At 41.6% G+C, this 24,176-nt stretch overlaps 1 protein-coding gene across 1 annotated transcript in view; it reads left to right on the top strand.

Annotated features, from left to right (window-relative positions):
* Positions 1–1,008: 1,008 nt before the first annotated feature.
* MYCBP2 (MYC binding protein 2) overlaps positions 1,009–24,176 on the top strand; it is a 261,683-nt gene continuing 238,515 nt past the window's right edge. The window contains exon 1 of the mRNA XM_061133295.1: positions 1,009–1,537. Within this exon, the coding sequence (XP_060989278.1) occupies positions 1,236–1,537 (302 nt within the window). The 5' untranslated portion in view covers positions 1,009–1,235. The remainder of the gene's footprint in view (positions 1,538–24,176) is intronic.

The raw sequence follows: 24,176 nt of genomic DNA, 5'->3' as shown, positions 1-24,176 counted from the left end.
GAAGTTAGTAGAATAACTGGGAAGAGGGGACTCAGCAAATATTATATTTATAGATAACACTGATAAGATCTTTGGTAGATATGACATTTGCTTATGTTACACAATCTGTCACAATTGTAGTTTCAGGTCATATTCAAGAATTATCTTTAGTAATGTAAGTCTGGGCTGAGAAAGATAAGCTTTCATGAAGTGACCGCTGTCAAGAGATAAGAGTGCCCCCCCCCCCCCCCTTAGGGTGAATGTGGCGTTAAAGAAAGAATATTTGAGAAAAGCACTACTGTATTAAGATTTAGCTCCGATATAAATGTTAAGAACAAGAACTTGGGAAATACTTCGGCTTGTGGATATTCTCCTACCTGGGAGTTATAATTTCACAGAATAAAAAAAAAAAAGAAAGAAAAAGAGGGTGCACCAAATTACTACCTGTCTTTGGTAAGTAAAAGCTATTTTTAACAGACTTAAATCCTAATGACCAAAACCCCCAAACTAAGACCACCAAAGGTACTTCTAATTCGGCTGGGCTCCCTTGCCTTGAATTCTGAGTTCAACCAGCACCGTTCACAGTGTATCTTCCCGTTGGCAGCGCAGGCCTTGGGGAACGGTAACAGGAACACAGAACGATCATCCTCTGGCGGCGGGCACCGGGTGTCTCTTTCAGATCCCAGTTGTCCCACCTGGATGGAACCCAGTACCTGAAGCCGACTGCCTGGAGCTGACAGCCTCCCCAGCACTTTCCCGACTCTTCCTCAAGCTGCTAGTAAAACCCGGAGAAGTGGACTCCTTCCCGATCCCGCAAGCCTCCCCGGCCCCACCCCCAGTGCCCGGAGGCGGAGGCAGTGGCGGCGGAGAGGGGGTGGGGCGGGGACGGGGGGCCGGAGGGACTGAGCGTGCGCGAGGCGCGGCGCATGCCCAGCGCGGCCGGCCGCTTCCCGTCGCGGGCGGCTCCGGCGGCGGCGGCGGCGGCGGCGGCGGCGGCGGGCGCGGCGGCGGCACCGCCTCCTCCCCACACGCCCGGGGTGGCGGGGTTAGATGAGCGGCCCCAGTGGTGGCGAGGGCGGCGCGCGGGGGAGGAGGAGGAGAAGGAGGAGAAGGAGGAGGTCGCTGTCTTTGTAGTCTCAGCTGCTGCGGGAGCCAGAGGCCGCCGCCGGAGCCGTCGTCGTTGGAAGGGGGGCTGTGTGTGCGCGCGCGTGTCTGCCTGCCCGGCCCGCGGGGACGAGGCGGCGGCGGCGAGGAGGATGATGTGCGCAGCTACCGCCTCGCCTGCCGCCGCCGCCGCCTCGGGGCCCGGCGGAGAGGGATTCTTCCCGGCCGCTACCAGCTCTTCCTCCCCGGCGCCGGGGGCGCTGTTCATGCCGCTTCCCGAGGGCTCCCTGGCGGCCGCGGGGCTGGGGCTGGGGCTGCCGGCCCCGGACTCCCGGGCTCACTACCAGCTGCTCCTGTCAGGCCGGGCCCTGGCCGACCGCTACCGGCGGATTTACACAGCTGCGCTCAGTGACAGGGACCAGGCGGGCAGCAGCGCCGGACACCCGGCCTCCAGGTGCGTCTCCGGGTGCCCTTCTTTGCGCCGCATGCCGCATGTGCGCCCGTGTGCGTGTCGGTGTCCGCCTGTGTGTCTGTCTGCATACGCGTTTATCGAGCTGTCTTTCAGCCAGCACTGGATGCTAGATGGTAGAAGCGATACTCGGAAAGGAGGGTGCGGTGGCAGCAGTTTCTGCTCTTTTAAGTGTGTGTGACTGTCTTTGTCGGGGGGGCGAGGGAGGGTGGAAGCGGGGAGCGTGCGATGCTAGAAGAGGTGATGGTGCGGGTCGGTTAGGACACGTGTCTGTGTATTGTTGAAGCCGGAGGAGGGCTGAGCGGAGGGTCATGCACGAAGAGAATTTGCAGGGGCGATGAGGGACCTGGCGTGTCCAGTGTCTTTGCCGCAGTGGTATTTGCACGTATTTCTCACCCCTCCCCCTCCCCCCATTCCCTCAGGACCTTCCATCCTCACCTTTCCGCCTCCCTTAAAAAAAAAAAAAAAAAAAAAAAATCTGCCTTTCACTAAGGGAAGCAGTGGTATCGGTTAAGGATAATGTCATATATATAGGATGAGTTTAGGATAAGACAGGAGATTTCAGTTTACGAGATAGATGCGAAAGGGATACAGATGGAGGTTTTCCCTGGCTGTGAACGGTGTCTGATAGAGATTTCTAGAGCTGTACTTTGATAACTAGACCTTTGGGTCCTCGGGAGACGTTGGTTACAGCAGCTCTCGTGTTCTGTTGTCCCATCGGCCATTTCCCTTCACCTTCTGTTCTATTTCCTCAGTTACTTCTTGGCCTTAGACTAGAGGGGGTTTTGTGGGGGAAAAGGGGAAACCTGAAAAACTTCAAAAGGTGACAGCTGGTGTAGTGATCAACTGCCACCAACTAGAACATTTGAGGAGCTCCTACAATCTCTTTCAAGACTTGGTGCACCTACAGCTCCCTTGGTGGAGGAGATGTGAAATCACTTTCATTTTCTTTTTCTTAAAATGTAGGTGTCTTTTTGCTTAAGGCTTCTCCTATTGTCTTCCTGTCCATGCCTTTACATGCCACATACCTTGAAGCATGGTGACTGACTTGTTTCACCAGCTTGGATTTGGCAGTGGTAATTGCGAGCTGTCTTCGTCTTTTTCCCCGCCCTCACACCTTCTTGCAGTACATAGGGAAAGCATAGGAGGATTTTTGCCGAACAAGTTTCAGAGTTCACTGTAGTTTTTGAATGTGTAGTTTGTTCGATAATAACCAGATGCCATTTTCTCTCATATGGAGAGGGGCTAGGCTGTGAGTCAGGTATTTGTGGTTGACCAGTGTGTGCTGTGGCCCCTGTCCACCGCAGAGAGGTGTAAAGATAGAGCTTCACTTTTTCTGGCTAAACATTTCTTCTGGTCTGTTTGATTGTTTACCGGATTGGGACTTGAATAGTTTTATCATACTGATGTAAATGTGTATAACTAACTACCCTTTGCTATCTAAATTGAAGGCCACAATGTCACAAGTCTGTTTCTTGCTAATGCTTTTGAAAATAGCTCAAAACCTCAGTGGACAGTTTGCTCTAATAATTCGGTGTAATTTTGAGCTGTGAGTCTTTTAATTATGGCACTGTAGGTGCATCTTTACAAACCCCTTTTAAAGAATTTGAGTGTATTTCATATGTTGTTTCCAGACTTACGCAATAGTTTGTGGCCGGCATGTTCCCTGTTTTAGCTTTCTGCTACTGTATTTGTGCAGTAAAACTGTTTCTGTGTATTTAGAACTGTATATACAGTTTTAGGCAAAATTAATATAGATTAACCACATATATAAAGTGTAAGAATGATTTTTAGTCTTTGGTTTATTTTTTGTACAAGCTATCAATTAAAATTAGTGAAGAATTAGTTCACGTACTATATTTCAAGAAGTACTCACGAAACAAGCCTTAAGTTGTATGATACTGCCTTCCAGTGCTTGTTTAGAACATTATTTTAGTTCACGTTTTTACTAAGTCGTGGCTGACTATTCTTTATTGAGGATTTGCTTAAGAATTCAGTCACATTTCATATTAAATATTAATGGGGAAAGTGGAGCTGGAATTTAGGTTCTGAATGAATGATGTAATTATTGGTACAGGGGCACGAGTTGAGATAGAGGAAAAGATGAATGTTTCAGAGACAGAGAATGGAGCAAGAACAGAGGATGAGGTTCTAGTGAAAATCAAGTTTAAAGGTGTGAGAGAAAGGAGACAGTGAAGTCAGACCAAAAAAGATTAAAAAAAATTAACTGTGGCACCTCTGGTTGGATTGAAAGTCCTCAGCAGGGTTAAATGCTGAAGAAAGTGAGAACACTTTCCAGGTCACTGGTGACTTTTGAGGAAGTGGTCAAGATGTATTTGTAAGAGAGGTGTGGTTAAGGAGTCGATGGGATATTTTGGGGTAATAGGGAGATGTAGGGCTGAGGAAAGGTTATTTGAGTGTGGGAGGGTGGGTGGGATACGTTCAGTAAGTGGAGAAGGAGAAATGAAAGAAGTGAGAGAGGGGATAATCCTTGGGGGAAAGTCTAAGGGAGATCTCGGGGACAGATTTGACATGACAGGTGAAGAGGTTAGCCACTAAAAATGTTAGGAGCTAGTCATCCTTTAATATAGAATTGGAGGAGGTATGTATTTATAAATCTAAAGACCAGGAGTTTATTAAGAACTGTATCTTTTTTATTTTGGTAATCCTAATGTGTAGCAGAAGTTTTGGCGTCTGTTCTGTAAATATCCAGTGCCTGCTTTGTTCCAGGCGTTGTTTGAGGTGCTGAAGATGTAGCAGTGAGCAAGATAGACAAGGTCTCTATCCTCTTTGGAATTTTCACTCTAGGAGGGAGAAACAAGCAGCTGATCATTTTAGGTAGTGATAAATAGCCGTGGAGGAAATAAAACCGATTTCGTGTGGCGAACAGTTTGTAGTTGAGGGTGATATATTAGGTTGGGTGATCAGGACAGGTCAGGGTTACTTGACATTTAAGTTGAGTCATGATGATTGGAAGGCAGACCTAGAGGAATAATGTTTTAGGAAAGTACAAAGTGTCTGGTGCAGAAACAAGGTTGTATTCAAGGAACAAAACAAGGCAAGTGTGTTATCAGTCAGTGTTGAATAAATTAGTTACTGAGGATTATGTTTTAGGTGTAGATAGAGAAGTTGAGGGATGGAAGCCTAATGGCATCAGTGACTTCGATGGCATTCTAATGAATGCTTGGATTCTGAATCTAGACTGGTTTTAGATCCTGGCTTTGCAACTCTTTAGCTGTGTGACCTTGGGCATATTACATAACTTCTGCGTCTCTGTTTTTTTTGCTTAAAAATATTTTTGAGATATAATTGCCATATAACATTGGGTTGTAGGCGTACAACATAATCATTCCATATTTTGAGGAATGACTACGACATAGTCAACGTAACATTTATCACCACACATAGTTGAAATTTTTTCTTCTTGGAGTGAAAACTTTTTTAAGATTTACTTCCTTAGCAACTTTGAAATATACATTCCAGTGTTAACTGCAGTTACCTCCCTGTACGTTAAGTCCCCATGACTTACCTATTTTATAACTGCAAATTTTTGTTTGTGCCTTTCAACTTCCTTGCCCATTGTGCCTGTCTCCTTATGCGTGCCTCTGGCAACCATGAGTCGGTCCTCTGTATCTAGAGTTTGGGTTTTGTTTTTGTGTTTTGTTTTGTTTTGGTATATTTGTCTTTCTCTGTCTGACTTATTTCACTTAGAATAATGCCCTCAAGATCCATTCCTGGTGTCGCAAGATTTCCCTCCTCTTTGTGCCTGAATAATATCCCATTTTAAGTATATATCTTCTTTATTCATCCGTCAGTGGACATTCACATTGCTTCTCAGCTATTGTAGATAATTCTGCAGTGAGTGTAGGGATGCAGATGTCTTTTCTTTAGTGTTTCCTTTTCCTTTGAGTACATTCTCAGAAGTGAAATTGCAGGATCTTATGGTAGTTTTTCTTTTGAATTTGTTGAGGAATCTCCATATTCTTTTCCATAGTGGCTGTGTCAATTTGCATTCCTACCAACAGTACACAAGGATTCCCTTTTCTCCATATCTTTGCCAGTACTTTTTATTTCTTGTCTTTTTGACGGTAGTCATTCTAACAGAGTGAAATGATATACTTCATTGTAGCTTTGATTTGCATTTTCCTGGTGATTGGTGATGCTGAGCATCTTTCATATACCTGTTGGCTATTCGTGTATCTTTTTTGGAAAATTGTTTATTCAGAGCCTTTTTCCATTTTTTAAAGCTGGATTGTTTGTGGGTTTTTGTTTGTTCCTTTTAATTTTTTGATATTGAGGTCTATGAATTCTTTATAATATATATATATAATATTATATAGTAACCCTTTATCATTATATGGTTTGCAAGTATTTTCTCCCATTTGGTAGATTGCCTTTCCATTTTTGTTGGTTTCCTTTGCTGTGCAGAAGCTTCTTAATTTGATGTAGTCACACTTGTTTATTTTTGCTTTTGTTTTTTTCTATGTAGAATGGGAATAATAATAATGAGGACTGTATCATAGGTTACATGATTCTGCATATGTAAAGTGCTTGACACAGTAAGTGCTAATAAATATTAGTTAATGATTTCTGCTGAGAGTGAAGGGGCAGATGGAGTTTGGGGACTTAAATAGAAGGCAAAGATCATGTCTTCCTCTTCTGTGTTGGTCTCAGTGACCAACATTACTATTTCATTTGTTCAGCGACTGAATAAATATATTTTTCTATGAATGAATCAGTGAAAGTTGGAACATTTGCTTGAAGAAAAAGATTGTAAGGAAATGAATAAAGGAATGTTTGATCAGTTCTGAATGTGCATGGCCGTACAACTTTGATTGCTTTTGGAAAGAACTATAGCACAGTGACTAATCTGCCCTGCAGTCAAACTGCCGTAGTTCAAATTTCAGTTCTGCTTTTTGGTCTCTTAAAATGGGCAAGTTGATTAGCATTTCCATGTCTGTTTCTTTACTTATAACCTTATAGGGTTATTGAAAGAGCATTGTGCCTGAAGATGGTAAATGCTCATTAAATGTTAGCTGCCATTGGTGGTGGTCACGGTGTTACTATTACTGTTATTATTAAAGTCACATATTTAAAATTCCAATCAGCATGATGTTGTAAGCTTTTCCACTCAAAAGAGAACTGAAAACAATAGTTGATTCAAGGTTGAAGTGTCCGTGGAGATGAAAGAATAAAAGAAAGTGAAGGTTTTTGGTGACAAAGATTGACCATGTGGTAAAAAGAAAAGTGACGCCAGGAGGGAACTGATAGACTGGGAGATAAAGACGGTCAGGGTATCAGGGTTGAAGTGGCAGAAGAACAGTGTTAGTGGAAACAATAGAGGAGATTATATTTAAAGTGGGAAATTGTTTTTCTTCTCTAAGCTAAACCCATATACTTCCTTCAACTTTATCTCTCTTTCTTGTTAGAAATTTGAGCCCATCCTTCAAATGCATGGGATTTTGGTTATAAGAGGTTAATCCAACACAGATTCTGATATTAATATTTGGTGCTAACCATTGGCCCTATAAAAATTTGTAAGACAGTTTCCACCTGAGTTTATTTTCTGGATGGGAGTGAAAGGTACAAAGGCAGGTAGTTATAAGAGTATTAAATGACTAAGGAAGCACAGCCTATTATGACGAAGGGACGGTTTACTGAGCTGGTGCAGAAACATGAGCAAGAAGTCGAGAAAGCAGTTTGTGTGTAAGTAATGTTAAGAATTCTGTTAGAGCTACAAGGTGGCTTTTTTTTTTTATGAGGGAGAGGAATGGGAATTCATTCTGGAAATGGAGGCTTTGGCCAGAGGGTAAGGCAGCTTGAAATACCAGGTAAGAGTTCAGTTTTATTCAGTAGACACTGATAGTTTTGAGCTGTGAGGAAACATTATTGTTACTATTAGTGTTCTTGGAAGTGATACAGGGTTGAGTCAGTGTATTTGTGGATATGTAGGAATTTGCTTCATGTAGCTGTTGTATCTGTGGAATCCTATACAAACACGTGTTAAGGCAAAAGTTGCTCTATTGGCATATAAGTAGGTAGAAGTATGAAATGAATTCATTTCTAAGCTCATGAGAAAATCTTGCCTTTGGGCTTAAAAAGAAAATAAAATGTTAATTTAAAACTAGTTTTGCATTTTAAGATACTTATTTTTAAAAAATCAGCAGAATAGTTAGAATAGTCTCACTTTGTTTTTTCTTTCAAGAATAGATTAAATACTCAGGTTTTGGGAGGAGGGTTCAGGTTAATCGAGATTTAATTTACATATAATAAAATTTACCCTTTTGTACATGTCCATATGAAGAGTCTTAGAACCATCACAGTCAAGTATAGAATATGTACGTCACTCTAAAAAGTTTCTATAGTTCAACTCCCTTCTCCTCCCCCTAGCTACTGGCCACTACAGACGAGTTTTCTGTCACTGATATTTTACCTTTTCTAAAATGTCTTACAAATCTCACTCCTTAAGGGCAGGATTGCATATATAGTTCCTCTCTCTGTCATCTGTCCTTGTATTTCCTATAAATGGAAATTAGGCTTTAAAGCTTCAGTAGGTTTCGGTTAGACATTTTTGGGGCAAGAATATTTTGAATATAATGCTGAGTACTGCACATTGTGTCCCATCCGGCGGTTTTCATGTCTCATTGTTTAGTAATGCTCAGTCTGGTTGCTTGAATTACTTGGGTTCCCACTAGATCTCTTTTTCTGTATATGTATGCTGCTTCCATTTGCAATAAGCAGTTCATCGTGGGTAATAACTTTGACACACTGTGGATATCTTCCACCTAATGGTTTTAGCATCCTGTGATAATCCTTGACTGAGTCAGTTTTATTAGGGGCTTCAAAATGATGGTTTTTGTAGTTCTGTTAAAGTAGAATTTGGTAGCTGATGCTCCTCTGCAAAGAATGTTCCTTTATCAACTAACTGGTGGTAAGCTTACTTCCTCCTAGGAAAGCAGGGTAGATGATTGATTTTCTCCCCTCATTAGCCAAATTGGTGATAGTAGTCTAGCAGTGGAGTGGTGGGTGCTGCAGTTCATCACCCAGGTGTCTCGGTTCAGGCACAGGCTCCCCCAGCCATTGAGAAGAGTGGCTGCTAAAATCTACTGCAACCGAGTCTCCAGATTGCTCTGAGCCAACAGAGCTGCTTCCCTCAAAGTCACTTTTCTTCTTCGGGGCCAGCCTGCATCCAGTGCCTGTTCTCTGTGGGGCTGTAAATGCCTGGCCCTTCAGGTAGGACAACTTTGAAGGTCCATCGCAAGTCCAGAGCTCCCCATGGATTGGCTCAGGCTTTCCTGTGACAGCGTTTCAGTTCACCTCCTTCCTCTGTTTGGTCTCATTTCCTCTACTCTCCCACATTTGTTGATCTGCAGGGCATTTTTCAATACTTCGGGTGTGTAAATCTCCATTTCAGAGTCTTTTTCTTTGGCATCCTTACCCAAGACAGCTTTGACAGCAGTGGTCTGAGGAAGTAGTGTTTTGTTTTTTTTTTCTCCCATTTATTTTTATTAGTTGGAGGCTAATTACTTTACAATATTGTAGTGGTTTTTGCCATACACTGACATGAATCAGCCATGGATTTACATGTGTTCCCCATCCCGATCCCCCCTACCCCCTCCTTCTCCATCCCATCCCTCTGGGTCTTCCCAGTGCACCAGCCCTGAGCACTTGTCTCATGCATCCAGTCTGGGCTGGTGATCTGTTTCACCCTCGATAGTATACTTGTTTCAATGCTGTTCTCTCAGAACATCCCACCCTCACCTTTTCCCACATGGTCCAAAAGTCTGTTCTGTACATCTGTGTCTCTTTTTCTGTTTTGCATATAGGGTTATTGTTACCATCCTTATAAATTCCATATATGTGCGTTAGTATATTGTATTGGTCTTTATCTTTCTGGCTTACTTCACTCTGTATAATGGGCTCCAGTTTCATCCATCTCATTAGAACTGATTCAAATGAATTCTTTTTAATGGCTGAGTAATATTCCATGGTGTATATGTACCACAGCTTCCTTATCCATTCGTCTGCTGATGGGCATCTAGGTTGCTTCCATGTCCTGGCTATTATAAACAGTGCTGCGATGAACATTGGGGTGCACGTGTCTCTTTCAGATCTGGTTTTGAGGAAGTAGTTTCTAAAATGGGGTTTTGGAGCTAGACTTATCTGCTGGCTAGCTGGCAGTGAAGACCCCACAGCTGGTTGCAGATGAAGCCTGGTACTGGTGACCCTTGGCTTGTGCTGTAACTGTGCCCCTGCTGAAACTCTCACTGGTGGTAAGACGGAGTGGGACTCCTGTAGAAGAGGCTGTATCGGTGGGTACCGCATCTTAGGCTTGTGAGACATTTAGGGAAGTTCTTAATTATAAGGATGGTGGTGTCACAGGACTGGTGAGTGACTCTGAGAAAGACCATGAAAGACTGAAGGTAACTAGGAGCAAAATGAGAAAGTTAGGTGATCACTTTCTTTGGCATCATGTAAAGAAACTCATCTTCTGCAGTAGCAGGAAAGAAAAAGCTAAAGATTAGACCCGAGATTTAATTGCAAAGGTAGCAGAACTCCAGGGTGGGTTGCTTTCTCAGAAAGTCTGCTAGGCCAACGTCTGTGCTTTGGTTAGGAAGAAATGGGACCCTGGCTTTTTAGATGGGACATCTGAGTTGATGCACTGGACAGCCCGTTGAAACCTTGAAACCCCCAATTCCTCTGAACCCTCTGAGCCTACAGAAGTGGTCTTCTTCTCTCAGGTAGAGGGTAGTTGCTTGGAGATTATGCTACCCCAACTACTCACCTCCTCTCCCCTCCCCTGCTACTTATCACCAAACCAATAACTAGAGTTAAGTCAGAGCAAAACCTCCTGGGAGATGCTGGGCCTGCTGAGGCGGAGAGGGACTAAGGTGCACATGTGTACATGCACACACACACAGAGTGATTCCCAAACTGTGCAGAGGCACCCCCAAACTCCACCAGATACACAAGAATACCACGGGCTATTTCAGAGTTTTAAAGGAAACACAGAAATGTCTGTCACAAATTACTCCCTTGAGGTAGCTCATGGTTTTGACATTAGATCATGTTGCACTCATTTCCATGATGTCTTATCTTTTTTGAAGTTGTCTTTTGGGTATTTGCTGTGATACACAGAAGGTGCTTCCCAGGTGGCTCAGTGGTAAAGAATCTGCCTGCAGTGCTGCAGCCACAGGAAATGTGGGTTCAGTCCCTGGGTCAGGAAGATCCTTTGGAGGAGGAAATGGCAACTCACTCCTGTATACTTGCCAGGATAATCCCATGGATGGACGATCCTGGCAGGCTATAGTCTGTGAGGTTACAGAGGTTGGATACGACTGAATACGCATGCACACATGTGATACACGTAAATTTCTGTACAAAAATCAGTGTCGAACAGAAAAAGAGGGTGGTCTGTTTAATCTGCACAAGTTTTGAGATGTTGTACAGGACCCAGCCAGTGCATTGTGCAATTACCGAGTGATTGTGGCTATTTAAAAATGAAATATACTTATTTTTCTTTTAAGTTTGTGTGTATTATTTTTTCATATGGCTACTAAGTTGTTAGAATATAACTTCTTATTTGGTTTTCATTAATAATAATTAGGTATTCTTTTTGGTCTACAGAGTGTTGTGGAAAAATTACTGATGATGACTGTGCAAGGGCCCAATAATGGACTTACACTTGTCACTGTTGATCTAGCAGCTGAGCTGGTGAATGTCCAGCCCAACAGTAACAGAGAGTAACCTTCCTTCAAGGAAAGCAGCCAGTCCTTGTGCCTTGGAAGGGTCTGTGATTCATTTGGACTGAATGTGATGCATATTCTGAGTCTGTTTCCCTTGCCGGCTTGCAGGGACTCAGCTAGTGCTGCAGTTTGAGGGCCTGCAGAGTGATCCATCAGCACAGGTGCCACACAGCACTGTTTGAGAGTGAAGGCCCTGCTGTTAGCACACGGACCCCACAGATCCGTTTGTCCCACTGTGCCTGTAACTACTCAGAAGGTGCTGACCCATAGAGTAGTGAGACGGTCAGGCTGGCACAGCTGAGGGCGAGCATGAATCCTCCCGAGTTCCCAGCAGGAAGAACACATGGAAAGTGGGATACCTCTGCTTAGTATCCGTGATCCCCTGGGGAATTTATGCTTCCCGTCTCTGTAGCTCTGAACACTGGTCAGAGTCACTGTAAGGGTCCTTATACTAAGGCACAGCTGCTGGTGGGACTTGGTGCTCCTTTTCTGCGATAAGGAGTCACCATTGGGACAGGGTTAATGTGCGTGATTATCCAGAGGAGGCAGGGCTGTGGTTTTGCGGTGGAGTGTGGGGTTTGGCACTCTGCTGTGTCACACTCTAAGTGTCCTACTGGCTGTCTGCTGGTGCTTCCTTTTCCAACTTTTGTGGACTGTGGACATGAGAAAGGCCCGATGGCCACCTCACAGGATCAGTCAGAATTTCTGGTCCAACAGAAATTCTACCCAAAGACAAAGGGAATCCAGGATGATGTACAAAGAAGAGGTCGTGACTGTAAGTTTTGGCCTTGAAACCATCTGAAGCCAGTGGTGGAGGCTCTCGCTTGTCCTACAGTACTTTACTTCCTCTGGAAAGTTTCTCCAGGAAATGAAACTGAGCAGAATTCTGCAGGAGCGTTATCCAGAATTTATTTAAAGCAAGTGAATGGTAGTAGTATAATAGGTGAACTGTAGGGAATGCTGTGGATTAGATTTTATTTGTAGATTCTGTGGGATGTTCTGTATAATCATATCATCATTCTTTCTGATCTCTAGGTAACCGTGTACTCCCTGCACCTTTATTCCAACGACAAGAACCTTTCTACTTCTGTTACGTGCTGAATACAAATGATAGTTGCATCCTTCCTTGTTCCTAATCTAAGGGAGAAACAATGACAAATCAGTCTTTTGGTCTTTCACTGTTAAGTATAATATTAGCTGTAGATGTCTTGATAGCCTTTACCAATTTGAGGAAGTACTTTACTATTCCTATTTTGCTTATAGTTTTTATCGTAAATGTGTATTGTATTTTGTCAAATATTTTTATGTATTTATTGATATGATCCTATGGTAAAGGAATATATGATCATATAATAAAAGGAAAAAGTAAATTAATATGTTTTTGAATATTAAGTCAACCTTGCATTCCTGGGATAAAACTTTGTACGTGATGTATTGTTGAATTTGATTTGTTTCTTTGTTAAGAATTTTGGGGTTTGTATTCAAGAAGGCTATTGTTTTGTAATCTTTTTTTTTGGTAATACCTTTGTCAGGTTTTTGTATTATAGTTATCCTTGTCTTGTAAAACGAATTGATTAGTAATCACTTCTGTGTTTTTTAAAAGGTTGCATGGGATTGAATATTTGATAGAATTCACTGGGGGTACCATCTGGTCTTGAAATTCTCTTTGGGGGAAGCTTTTACAGATTGATTTTTTTAAAATAGATACAGGGATATTCAGTTGTTGTTTTTTTTTTTTTTTGCTATTTCTCATAAATTTTGGTAACTATTTTTCTTGAGAGAGTTGTCCTTTCATCTGAATTCTTGAAATTTTTGGCATAAAGTTGTTATAGCATTCTTATTGTCCTCTAATGTCTGTGGGGTCTGTGGTAATAATCCCTTTATCATCCTCATGTTTATCATTTCTCTTTTTCCCTTGATCAGCTAGAAGTTTGTCATTTCTAAGTTCAAAGAATCAACTTTTGACTTTGTTAATTTTCTCTACTACTGGTTTATTTTCTATTTCATTGACTTTCCTCTTACTGTAATTTACTTCCTTTTTACTTTTGTCGTTTTCTTTTTTTTGTTTGTTAAGATGGAATCTTAGGTCATTGATTTTAGATTTTATCTTCTGAGTATTTAAAGTGATGAATTTTTATCTAAGCACATCTTTAGCTGCATCCCACAAATTTTGATATTCAGTATATTCTTTGTCATTTAGTTTAAAATATCTTCTAATTTTCTTTGTAATTTCATCTTTGATTCATGCATTGTGTGTGTGCGCTAAGTTGCTTCGTTCATGTCTGAGTCTATGCAACACTATGGGCTGTAGCCCCCCAGGCTCCTCTGTCCATGGGATTCTCTAGGCGAGAACGCTGGGGTGGGCTGCCATTTCCTCCTCCGGGGTGTCTTCCCCTCCAGCAGCGGCAGTTGGGTTCTTTACCACTAGTGTCACCTGGGAAGCCTAATTCATGCATTACTTAGAATTATTTTATGTAACCCTCAGATGTTTGATATTTTTATATATATGATTGTTACTGCTTTCCAGTGGACCTTTTATATAATTACAGTCTTTTAAAATTTATTGAGATGTGCATTATCTCCCAGGATATGGTCTTCCTTTGTGATAAGACCATATGCACTTGAAAAGAGTATGTGTTCTGCCATTTTTGCACGTAGATTTCTATTAATGTCATATAGTAACTGTTGGTTGATAGTATTGTTTGGCTCTTTTATGTCTTTACTTATTTTTTGCCTAGTTCTATCAGTTGTTGAAAAGGGGCATTAAAGTATTAAAAGTACTTGTCTCTGTCCCTGTAATTTTGTCAGTTTTAACTTCATATATTTAGTCCTCTGCTATTATGTACATGTATGTTTATAATTGTTAAAACCTCCTGATGAGTTATTCTTTTATTTCATTGTGATAACATGTTTCTTTATCTCCAGTAATACCCCTTGTCTTGAATTTGCTTTTTCTGATATTAAAATAACTTATTCAGACTTACTCAGGTCAGTTTAGTCACTTAGTTGTGTCCGACTCTTTTCAACCCCATGGACTACGGCATGCCAGGCTTCCCTGTCCATCACCAACCCCTGGAGCTTGCTCAAACTCATGTCCATTGAGTCAGTGATGCCATCCAACCATCTCATCCTCTGTCGTCCCCTTCTCCTCCTGCCTTCAGTCTTTCCCAGCATCAGGGTCTTTTCCAGTGAGTCAGTTCTTTGCATCAGGTGGCTAGAGTATTGGAGTTTAAGCTTCAGCCTCAGTCCTTCGATTGAATATTTGGGACTGATTTCCTTTAGGACTGACTGGTTTGATCTCCTTGTAGTCCAAGGGACTCTCAAGAGTCTTCTTTTCAGACTTATTAGGCTTACTATTTTCATGGTAAATTTTTTTTCTGTTGGTTTTTTTTTTTAATAGTTTTATTTATTAATTGTTTTGGCTGGGTCTTCATTGCTGCACAGGCTTTTCTCTGGTTGCTGTGCAGGCTTTTTTCTAGTTGTGTTAGATGGGGGCTAGCTATGTAGTTGTGATGTGTGGGCTTCTCACTGTGGTGGCTTCTCTTGTTGCAGAGCACAGGCTCTAGGCATGCAGGCTTCACTAGTTGTGGCACATGGGCTGAGCAGTCGGGGCCCCCAGACTCTAGAGCCCAGGTTCAGTAGCTGTGGCACACGGCCCTAACTGCTCTACCACATGTGGGATCTTCCAGATCAGGGGTAGAACCTACATCTTCTGCCTTGCCTGGCAGATTCTTTACCTCTGATCCCTCAGGGAAACTCTGTCCATTTACTTTTGATCTGTCTATATTTTTATATTTAAAATTTATTTATTTATTTATTTTTATATTTATATTTTATATTTCTCTCCTTTGGGCAGTACATGTAGGATTTTGCTTTTTTTTTTTTAATCTGTCAATCTTTGCCTTTTATTTGGAGAGTTTAAACCGTTAATATTTAATGTAATTAATAATTGGTATGGTTGACTTTAGGTCTGCCATTTTATTGTCTTCTGTTTCCCTCTGGTTTTCATTCCTTTCTTATCCGTTTTCTATCTTCTTTTGGATTATTCTTTAGTATCTATTTTAATGTATACATTGGACTTCGGGGCTATATCTTTTGGTATTAATTTTTAATGCCCTAGGGATTACAATATAGATACCTAACCTTTCACAGCCTACTGAGAGTTACTATTGTACTGCTTCACTTAAAATAGAGACATCTTACAGCCATACAGAAGCTTTTTTTTAACCCCCTCTGTTATACCCCACTCCCTCCTTTATGTTAATGTTGTTATATGTATTGTGACTGCATACTTTGAAAACCTCACCATACAATATTATAATTTTTGTTGTTAATAGTTATATATATTTTAAAGAACTTAAAGGGAAAAAGGTATTTTATGTTTGCCTGTATATTTATTGTTCCAGTTATTCTTCCTTCATTCCTGAAGAAGCTGCGTTTCCTTTCAGCTTAAGGTACTTACTTTATTGTTTCTTGTAGAGTAGTCTCCTGGGGATAAATTCTCTTTGTTTTTCTCATCTGAGAATGTCTTTATTTTGCTTTGATTTCTAAAGGATATTTTCAGTGAACATAGAATTGAGTAAAAGCTTGTTTCCTTTTAGCATTTTCATGATGATGTTCCACCATCTTTTCACCATTATGATTTCTGAACTAGTAGCCTTTAGTAGTTCAAAATTTTTTTCCCTTTTATGTAGTATGTCATTTTTCTTTATCTGCTTTCAAGAATTTCTCGTTTGTTTTTGGTTTTCAGCTGTTTGATTTGATGTATCTAGTGATTATTTTCTTTGAATTTCTCCTTTACAGCTTCTTAAATCTGTAAATTTGTCTTTTACTAATTTTTTTTTTTTTTAATGAACAACATTACTTCTTATAGTTCTGGAGGCTAGAAGTCCAAAATCAAGGCAGCAGCATGTCTACCTTCTGACCTGAATCTTCTTTCTGGTTTATAGCCAGTGTTTTCTGGCTTTGTCCTCACTTGTGAGGGTAGAGACCTCTCTGGTGCCTGTTTTATAAGGACATTAACCCTATTCTTTTTTTTTTTTTTCCACCTGCAAAGTAGCAACACAACTATTCTAGCCATCAAACACAGGGCCCGCAACCACAATGCTCACATATATGCATGTTAATCACAGGTTTCAATCCACAAAGGTAGATGTGCAAACAATGTAACTTGCTTCCTCCCCTCCAGCCCTGCCAAATAACTAAGCTTAGAACTGCAGGAGTCCCAGCTCTGCTAAGAGGAATCCTGTTTTCAGTCCATTCAGATCATCTCAGTTACTCCAAGGTGTCTTTGTCTCATCTCTGGCTCCCCGCCAGGAACCAGAAACCCTGGAGCTGAGGGAAGCTTGTAGCCCACAGTCATCATCCTGCTCATGCTTTGCAGAAGCCTCCGAATTCCTCTTTGGTCTTCGAGCATTATCCATCTAGGTCATGCTGCAGCCTCCTTGCCCGCAGACTTGGGCCATGTCACAGTTGTGCTCTTTCCAGCAGCAAAAGGAAGCACTCATCAGTGGGGCTGCAGCCTCTGTGCTGTGAGGGAGGGCCTCTGAGCCTGCAGCCGTTCCACCTGCTGCTGCCACACCTCATCAGGCACAGAGCAGTGCAGGGAATCTTGCTGCCCTCTGCCCTGCCGCCAGGCTCCCCGTGGGGCAGGAAGCTCAGGCTGTTTCTGCTCACTCTGTGATGCCCACATCTCCCCTTCCCTCTACCCTGTGATACAGGTCAGGGGCCCAGAGTGCCTTCTTAAGGTCACAGCCACGCCCTCCTGCTCTGCTTTCCTTACCCTCCCCTCCCTTCCCTTGGAGAAGGAAACGGCCACCCACTCCAGCATTCTTGCCTGGAGAAGCCTTTGGACAGAGGAACCTGGCAGGCTACAGTCCATGGGGTCGCAAGAGTTGGACACGACTTAGTGACTAAACCACTACCGTCTCCCCGGCTCTGAGTAAGCGTGGAAGTTAAACCTTGTAGACCATCCGTCTCCAGGCCCTGCCTATTTCCTGGGTGGAAAGAAGTCACAGGACAACTGGAATTACTCGGAATGAGAAAAACCCTGATAGACTGTCTCAGAACACTTTTCCAGCAGAGTTATGAGACTCGTGAAGCACTCTGACATGGAATCATTTTCTCTCTTTTCTGTGTACAGGCTCAACTCTATGCCACGATATTAAAAGTCTGTGTGTGCCTGCAGTTGTAACCTAAAGATGACCTGTGGAGGTGGCCACCTTAATATTGCTATAGTTGGAATCAGTGACATGAATATGGGCTATAAACCTTTTTCTAGGTCTAAGCTGTCTTTAACTAGCTCATGAATCTCTTACTGTCTCAGTGATGTAAGGTCATCATTTTAATTTTTTTAGTTACTGTATGATGCTTCATTCAGTGATGTCCCTAATTATATATCAGTGTGGATCACTTAACCTTGGGGAAATAGTTTTTAGTTTTAAAACTAAAATTTGTATTTTTTTTCTTTTAAAATATGTATTTTTTTCTTCTCCTTCCCTCATTCTTAGGCTACCAACTTTCCCTAAAGAGACCACCTCTATCAGTCTTCATCATCCTAATTGGCAGATTCTAGCCTGCTATGAAAAATAGAAAGCGAGCCATCATCTGTGTTACTAGAATCATGTCTGAGACTCAATGGGTCCTGCATTAGGATCTGATTGTAGGGACTTGGTGGTGCCTATTGTCGTCACTCAGGGGCATTTATTTGGATTTACTTGCTTGTTTGGTCTTGTTTTTTTTTTTTTTTTAATCTAGGAGATGTTGTATTTCCCAGGTACTGGATCTCCCTCTCTCAACTTCCTTTGTCTTCTGCTAAAATGCTTCCACTTACCTACTTGTCTCTCATTGGACACAGAGACCCAGGCTGCCCCACACGTTGTCTCCTCCTCCAGCCTCCTTCACTCCCAACAGCTCGCACTGTCTTCAGCTGCTTGGGGTGGCTGTTGTCACCAGGATTTCTCCTCATTCTCACTGTGTACATCCTGATCAGAAGGGGTGCGGCCCGCCACACGTGGTCAGGAGGATCAGGAGTTCAAGAACTCTGTGTTTCCCTCTGCCTCTGGATCAGGTGTCATCTGCAGATCTGAAAGGAATCTTGTTCTTGTACCTTTATTAAGTGTGTTCAGTATTTGAAACCCTTTAAAGAAATTTCTTAATATTTAGATACATTGAAGGTTTTTTGTTTCTGCCATTACATGTTTCACTCCTCTGTTCTTTTTTTCTTATGTTTTTATTGAGATTACTTGATTGGATGCATGATTGTATCAGGTATATGGCATAATGATTTGGCTTATTACATACATCAAGTGAAATAATTACCACAGTAAATTTAGTGAACATCCATCATCTCATAGGTACAAAAGTTAAAAAAAAAAATTTCCCCTTTGATGAAAACTTGTCGGATTTACTCTTCTGTTGTTCTTCAAAGAGGATCATGCTGATCAGTGTCCGTTTGTGCTCGTGTTCGGTCCTGTCTGACTCTTCGTGACCCCACGGACTGCAGCCCACCAGGCTCCTCTGTCCATGGGATTGTCCAGGCAAGAATATTGGAGCAGATTGCCATTTCCTCTTCCAGGGCCTATTCTTTTTTTTTTTTAATTGAAGTATAACAATGCTGTGTTAATTTCTGCTGTATTGCAAAGTGGTTCAGTTATACATGTATATAGATTATTTTTTAAATATTTTCCATTTGGTTTGTCACAGGATACTGAATATAGTTCTCTGTGCCATATCATATGACCTTGTTGTTTATCCATTACATAATATAATAGCTTACATCTGCTGACCTCAAACTCCCTCTGCTTCCCCCCCACCCCCTCCCCCTTGTCAGCCACGAATCTGTTCTCTCTGTCCATGAATCTGTGTTGCAGATAGGTTCATTTGTGTCATATTTTAGATTCCACATGCAAGTGATATCACACAGTATTTGTCTTTCTCTTTCTGACTGGCTTCATTCAGAAGTCCAATCTGTACTTGGATGGGGCACGGATCCTATTTTTTTAAATTAATTTTTATTGGAATATAGTTGTTTACAATGTTGTGATAATTTCTGCAAAGTGAATCAGCTATATATACACATATATCCTCTCTTTATTGAATTTGTTTCCCATTTAGGTCACCACGGAGCCTTGAGTAGAGTTCCCTGTGCTCTGTAGCAGGTTCTCATTAGTTACTTGTTTTATGCTTAGTAGTTTATATATGTCAGTGTCAGTCTCCCAATTCCCCACAACCCCTCTTCCCCTCTAGTATCCATAAGTCCTTTCTCTACTTCTGTGTATCTATTTCTGCTTTTCTGCAGTTGTTTCTTAAAATATTCTACTCTAGTTTCTTTTTTTTTTTCCTTCTAACATTCCAATGACAATTATGATAAGACTTTGAGATTGTCCCACAGATCTCTGACTATTCACTTTTTCTGTTGTCAACTTTCTTCCTCTTTGTTCTTCAGATTAAGTAATTTTTATTAATCTGTTTTCAACTTCACAGACTCTTTTCTCTTTCATCTTTATTCTCTTAGTGAGCCCACCTGGGTAAATTTTATTTCACATACTGCATTGTTCAGTTTTAAAATTTAAATTTGGCTCATTTAAAAAAAAAATTCTCTTTGTCTTCTGAGAACATTTTCCTGCTCAGTTCAAGTGTGTTTGCCTTTGCTTGATGGAGCATATTTATAATAGTTGCTTTCAAGGTATTGTCAAATAATTATAACATGGATCATCTCAGGGTTGGCACCCATTAGTTATTTCTTCCCTTGAAATTTATAACATTTTCTTTTAAAACGAAAAAAAATTATTTTGGTTGTGTGGGGTCTTTGTTGCTGTGTTTGGGCTTTGTCTAGTTGCAGTGAATGGGCACTACTCTTGGTTGTGGTGCTTGGGCTTCTCATTGTGGTGGCTTCTCTTGTTGTGGAGCACAGACTCTAGGCAGGTGGGCTTCAGTAGCTGCAGCATGTTAGCTGAGTAGTTGCGGCCTGTGGGCTCCAGAGCTTGAGTGCAGTAGTTGTGGTGCATGGGGCTTTAGTTGCTCCGTGGCATGTGGAATCATTCCCAACCAGGATCGAATCCTCATCCCCCACTTTGGCAGGCAGACTCTTACCCACTGTGCTGCCAGAGAAGTCCCTATCACATTTTATTTTTGCATTGTGAGAATTTTGGATTGTATCTTGGACGTTGTGAATGTTTGTTTTGAAAACTCTGGAGCTTACTATAATTCTCTGGAGAATGTTGATTTTTGTTGCTGTTTCTTTTAGCAGTCTGTCATTCCCTCGTGGCTCAGATGGTAAAGAACGCCTGCAATGCAGGAGACCTGTGTTCAGTCCCTGGGTCAGAAAGATCCTCTGGAGTAGGAAATGGCAGCCCTCTCCAGAATTCTTGCCCGGGAAATCCCATGGACAGAGAAGCCTGGCAGGCTACAGTCCATAGAATTGCAAAGAGTTGGACACAACTGAGCGACTAACACTTTTGCTTTTAACCCATTTAGCTCGAGATGGCAGATTTGATCTTGCCTTTTGTGGGTGACGGTTTTCAGCTCTCAGAGCCTTTGCTGTGTTCGTTGGGGTCTATCTTAATACCGTGCAACTCCAGAGCAAGCCCAAGATTGTGTTGACTTTGTAGACAGGATTAGAGAATCCCTTTCTCCATCCTTCGCCCTTCCAGGATTTTCTCCACATTCTCCAGCATACAGGAGCTCCTTTCCCCAGTTCCTGTGGCCAGAAATGTAGGGTTTCTCTTGGAGGTTTAACTTCTGTGTTGCTGCTCTCTGTATGCAGTGGTTGCTTCCTGGTCTTAGAGCAGAGCTGTTAGAGAAAAGAGGAACAGGTAGCCAGGCTGTGGAGCTCACTGTCCTCTGGGTCACTTTTCCAAATTTGACTACCTCCCACAATCTTTTGTTTCCTTTTCAGAGTCCTCAAGTAAGTTTTTTTTTTTTTTTTTCTTTTTCTGTCTTGTATTTTGCTTAAAGTTTATAGTTGTAAACAGCATGAAAGACAGGCTGTGTTTGGTTTATGCCACTCTGCTGGCATCAGAATTCCTTCTCTGGGTGCTTTTAAGACTTTTCTCCTCTATACATCTATGTTTCTTTTTCTGTTTTGCATATAGGGTTATCGTTACCATCTTTTTAAATTCCATATATATGCATTAGTGTCCTGTATTGGTGTTTATCTTTCTGGCTTACTTCACTCTGTATAATGGGCTCCAGTTTCATCCATCTCATTAGAACTGATTCAAATGTATTCTTTTTAATGGCTGAGTAATATTCCGTGGTATATATGTACCATAGCTTTCTTATCCATTCGTCTGCTGATTGAGAGGGGGGATCAGGATGGGGAACACATGTAAATCCATGGCTGATTCATGTCAATGTATGGCAAAAACCACTACAATATTGTAAAGTAATTAGCCGCCAACTAATAGAAATAAATGGAAAAAAAAAAGACTTTTCTCCTTATTTTTGATTTTTAGCAATTTGACCATGCTCTTCCTAAATATGTTTTTTCTTAGTGCGTGTTTTTCATGTGTTTGGTGTTTATTGAACTTCTTAGATCTGTACAATATATTTTTTGTTTAATTTGACACATTGTGGCCGTTATTTCCTCTAGTATTATTATTTCAAACCTAGTCTCTCTCTCTCATTTCCTTCTGGGAATTCACTTAAACACACATGAGGCTGCTTGATATTGTCTTATGGGTGAAGGATCAGCAGACTTCTTCTGTAACAGGCCAGAGAGTGAATACTTGAGGCTTTTCAGGCTGTCCAGTCTCCCTTGCGATTGTTGCAGCTGTGTTGTTACAGCTTGAAAGCAGCCATGGACAGTTTTTAAACAAGGAAGCACGACTGTGTTCCAGTATAATTGTATTTACAAAAATAGGTAGCAGGTTAGATTTGGACTGCAGGCTGTAGTTTGCTGACTCCTGAGGTGTAGACAGTTATAGTTGCTGCAGTTACATTGTGAATATAGAGGTAAAATCAAAGAAGTGTAAAATACAGATATTGGCAATAACAGAAGTGTGGGGGAACTGGGTGAATGAGAAGAAGGGTAGAGTGTAAGAGAAGAGACTGAAAGATATGTTAGGACTGGGCTACTGTCTTCTGTGTATTGCCTTATTTGGACAGTAGTGATAGAGTTAAACTTCCAATTGTTAAGAATATCTCTAGTAGCACTGTAAATGGAGAGAAAAGATAGGTCCCCAAAGCAGGGCTAGCTACCTTTAAAAAAGTGACTGCAGTCGTTCTGACGAGTGATGATGAAACCTGAGAGAAGGCAATGGGAATAGATGGACTAGAACAGTTTTGAGAGACATTTTGGTGTTAGATGGATGGTGAAAGAATGATAGGTATAGCCTGTGACTAGACATCAAATACAGAAATAAAGATGCCTTCTAGGTAGTAAGGGAGGAAGGAAGAGCTAGTTTCTCAAAAGGCCATTTTTGATACCCTTCACTCTAAATTTTCTTTGTTGGTTGTTTCAGCCAGTCCTGTGATTTCAATAATTACCTAATCATTTTGGGCTTCCTGGTCTGTAGTTTGTAGCTGAAACCTTTCTCTTGGTTTCTGGACCTATACTTTGAAAAGTCTTCTGTTAGGAGTGTCTCAGTCCTGTCTCAAATACATTAAGTGCAATATATTCAAAGGTTCCTGATGAGCATGCATGATGTCCAAGACATTATCCTGAAGTTGACATTAAGAGATCATAATTAAGATCATAATCATTAAGAGATCATACCCATTCACCTCCTTTTTCCAGAAGGCTGAGAAAAGTAGGAAAGTGGTTGAGGTTAGGTGTAAAAGGAAGCGCAGCATTTAGAAATGAGTGTTTAAAGGGAAAAAAAGAAGATGGTAACTTGAAGGGGACAAAGAATTAATCTGTCTTTTGGATAACAGACACTGTAGCAGATGTTCTTAGTGTCCTAGTCGTGTCTCTGGCTTTCATCTCTATCCTGTCTGCTACATGTATGAATTTCTACCTGAGAACTTTCTTACTGGCCATAGAGACATACTTGGCCTGTGTGCAGGGCAAGTCAGAAATGCCAGGGAGTTAGCACCATCAGAAAGACCTTCAGTCAGTGACGGATAGGGATGTGGTGGGTACACACCTCACGTTCACATCTCTCCATGGGGTTAACTGAGCCATGTTCTGTGCCGTCTACTTGAGCTCTCCAGTAAGGTCACAGTCTAGTGCCCATGAGGGTAACTGGCTTAATAATGCACTCTTTCTTGACTGCCTTCCCTTCCCTATCTCACTTCTTATTTCCCCTGTCAGTGTTTTCCCCCGATCACCTCTCAAACGGCTACTTGTACTTGAATCCTTGAATCATGTCTGCTTTTGGAGAGACCCAAACCAAGGTAGACACTTCAGCATGGTGAACAAAAAGAAATAATATTTGTTTGGCACTTACTAATAGGAAAAGGAGTACATCAAGGCTGTATATTGTCACCCTGCTTATTTAACTTATATGCAGAGTACATCATGAGAAACGCTGGTCTGGAAGAAGCACAGGCTGGAATCAAGATTGCCGGGAGAAATATCAATAACCTCAGATATTCAGATGACACCACCCTTATGGCAGAGAGTGAAGAGGAACTAAAGAGCCTCTTGATGAAAGCAAAAGAGGAGAGTGAAAAAGTTGGCTTAAAGCTTAACATTCAGAAAACTAAGATGATGGCATCTAGTCCCATCACCTCATGGGAAATAGATGGGGAGACAGTGGAAACAGTGTCAGACTTTATTTTTGGGGGCTCCAAAATCACTGCAGATGGTGACTGCAGCCATGAAATTAAAAGACGCTTACTCCTTGGAAGGAAAGTTATGACCAAGCTAGATAGCATTTTAAAAAGCAGAGACATTACTTTGCCAACAAAGGGCCGTCTAGTCAAGGCTATGA

The sequence above is a fragment of the Dama dama genome, chromosome 30 (genome assembly GCF_033118175.1).
Source record: "Dama dama isolate Ldn47 chromosome 30, ASM3311817v1, whole genome shotgun sequence".
Classification (NCBI taxonomy): Eukaryota; Metazoa; Chordata; class Mammalia; order Artiodactyla; family Cervidae; genus Dama; species Dama dama.
This window is presented reverse-complemented; position numbering and strand designations above follow the sequence as displayed.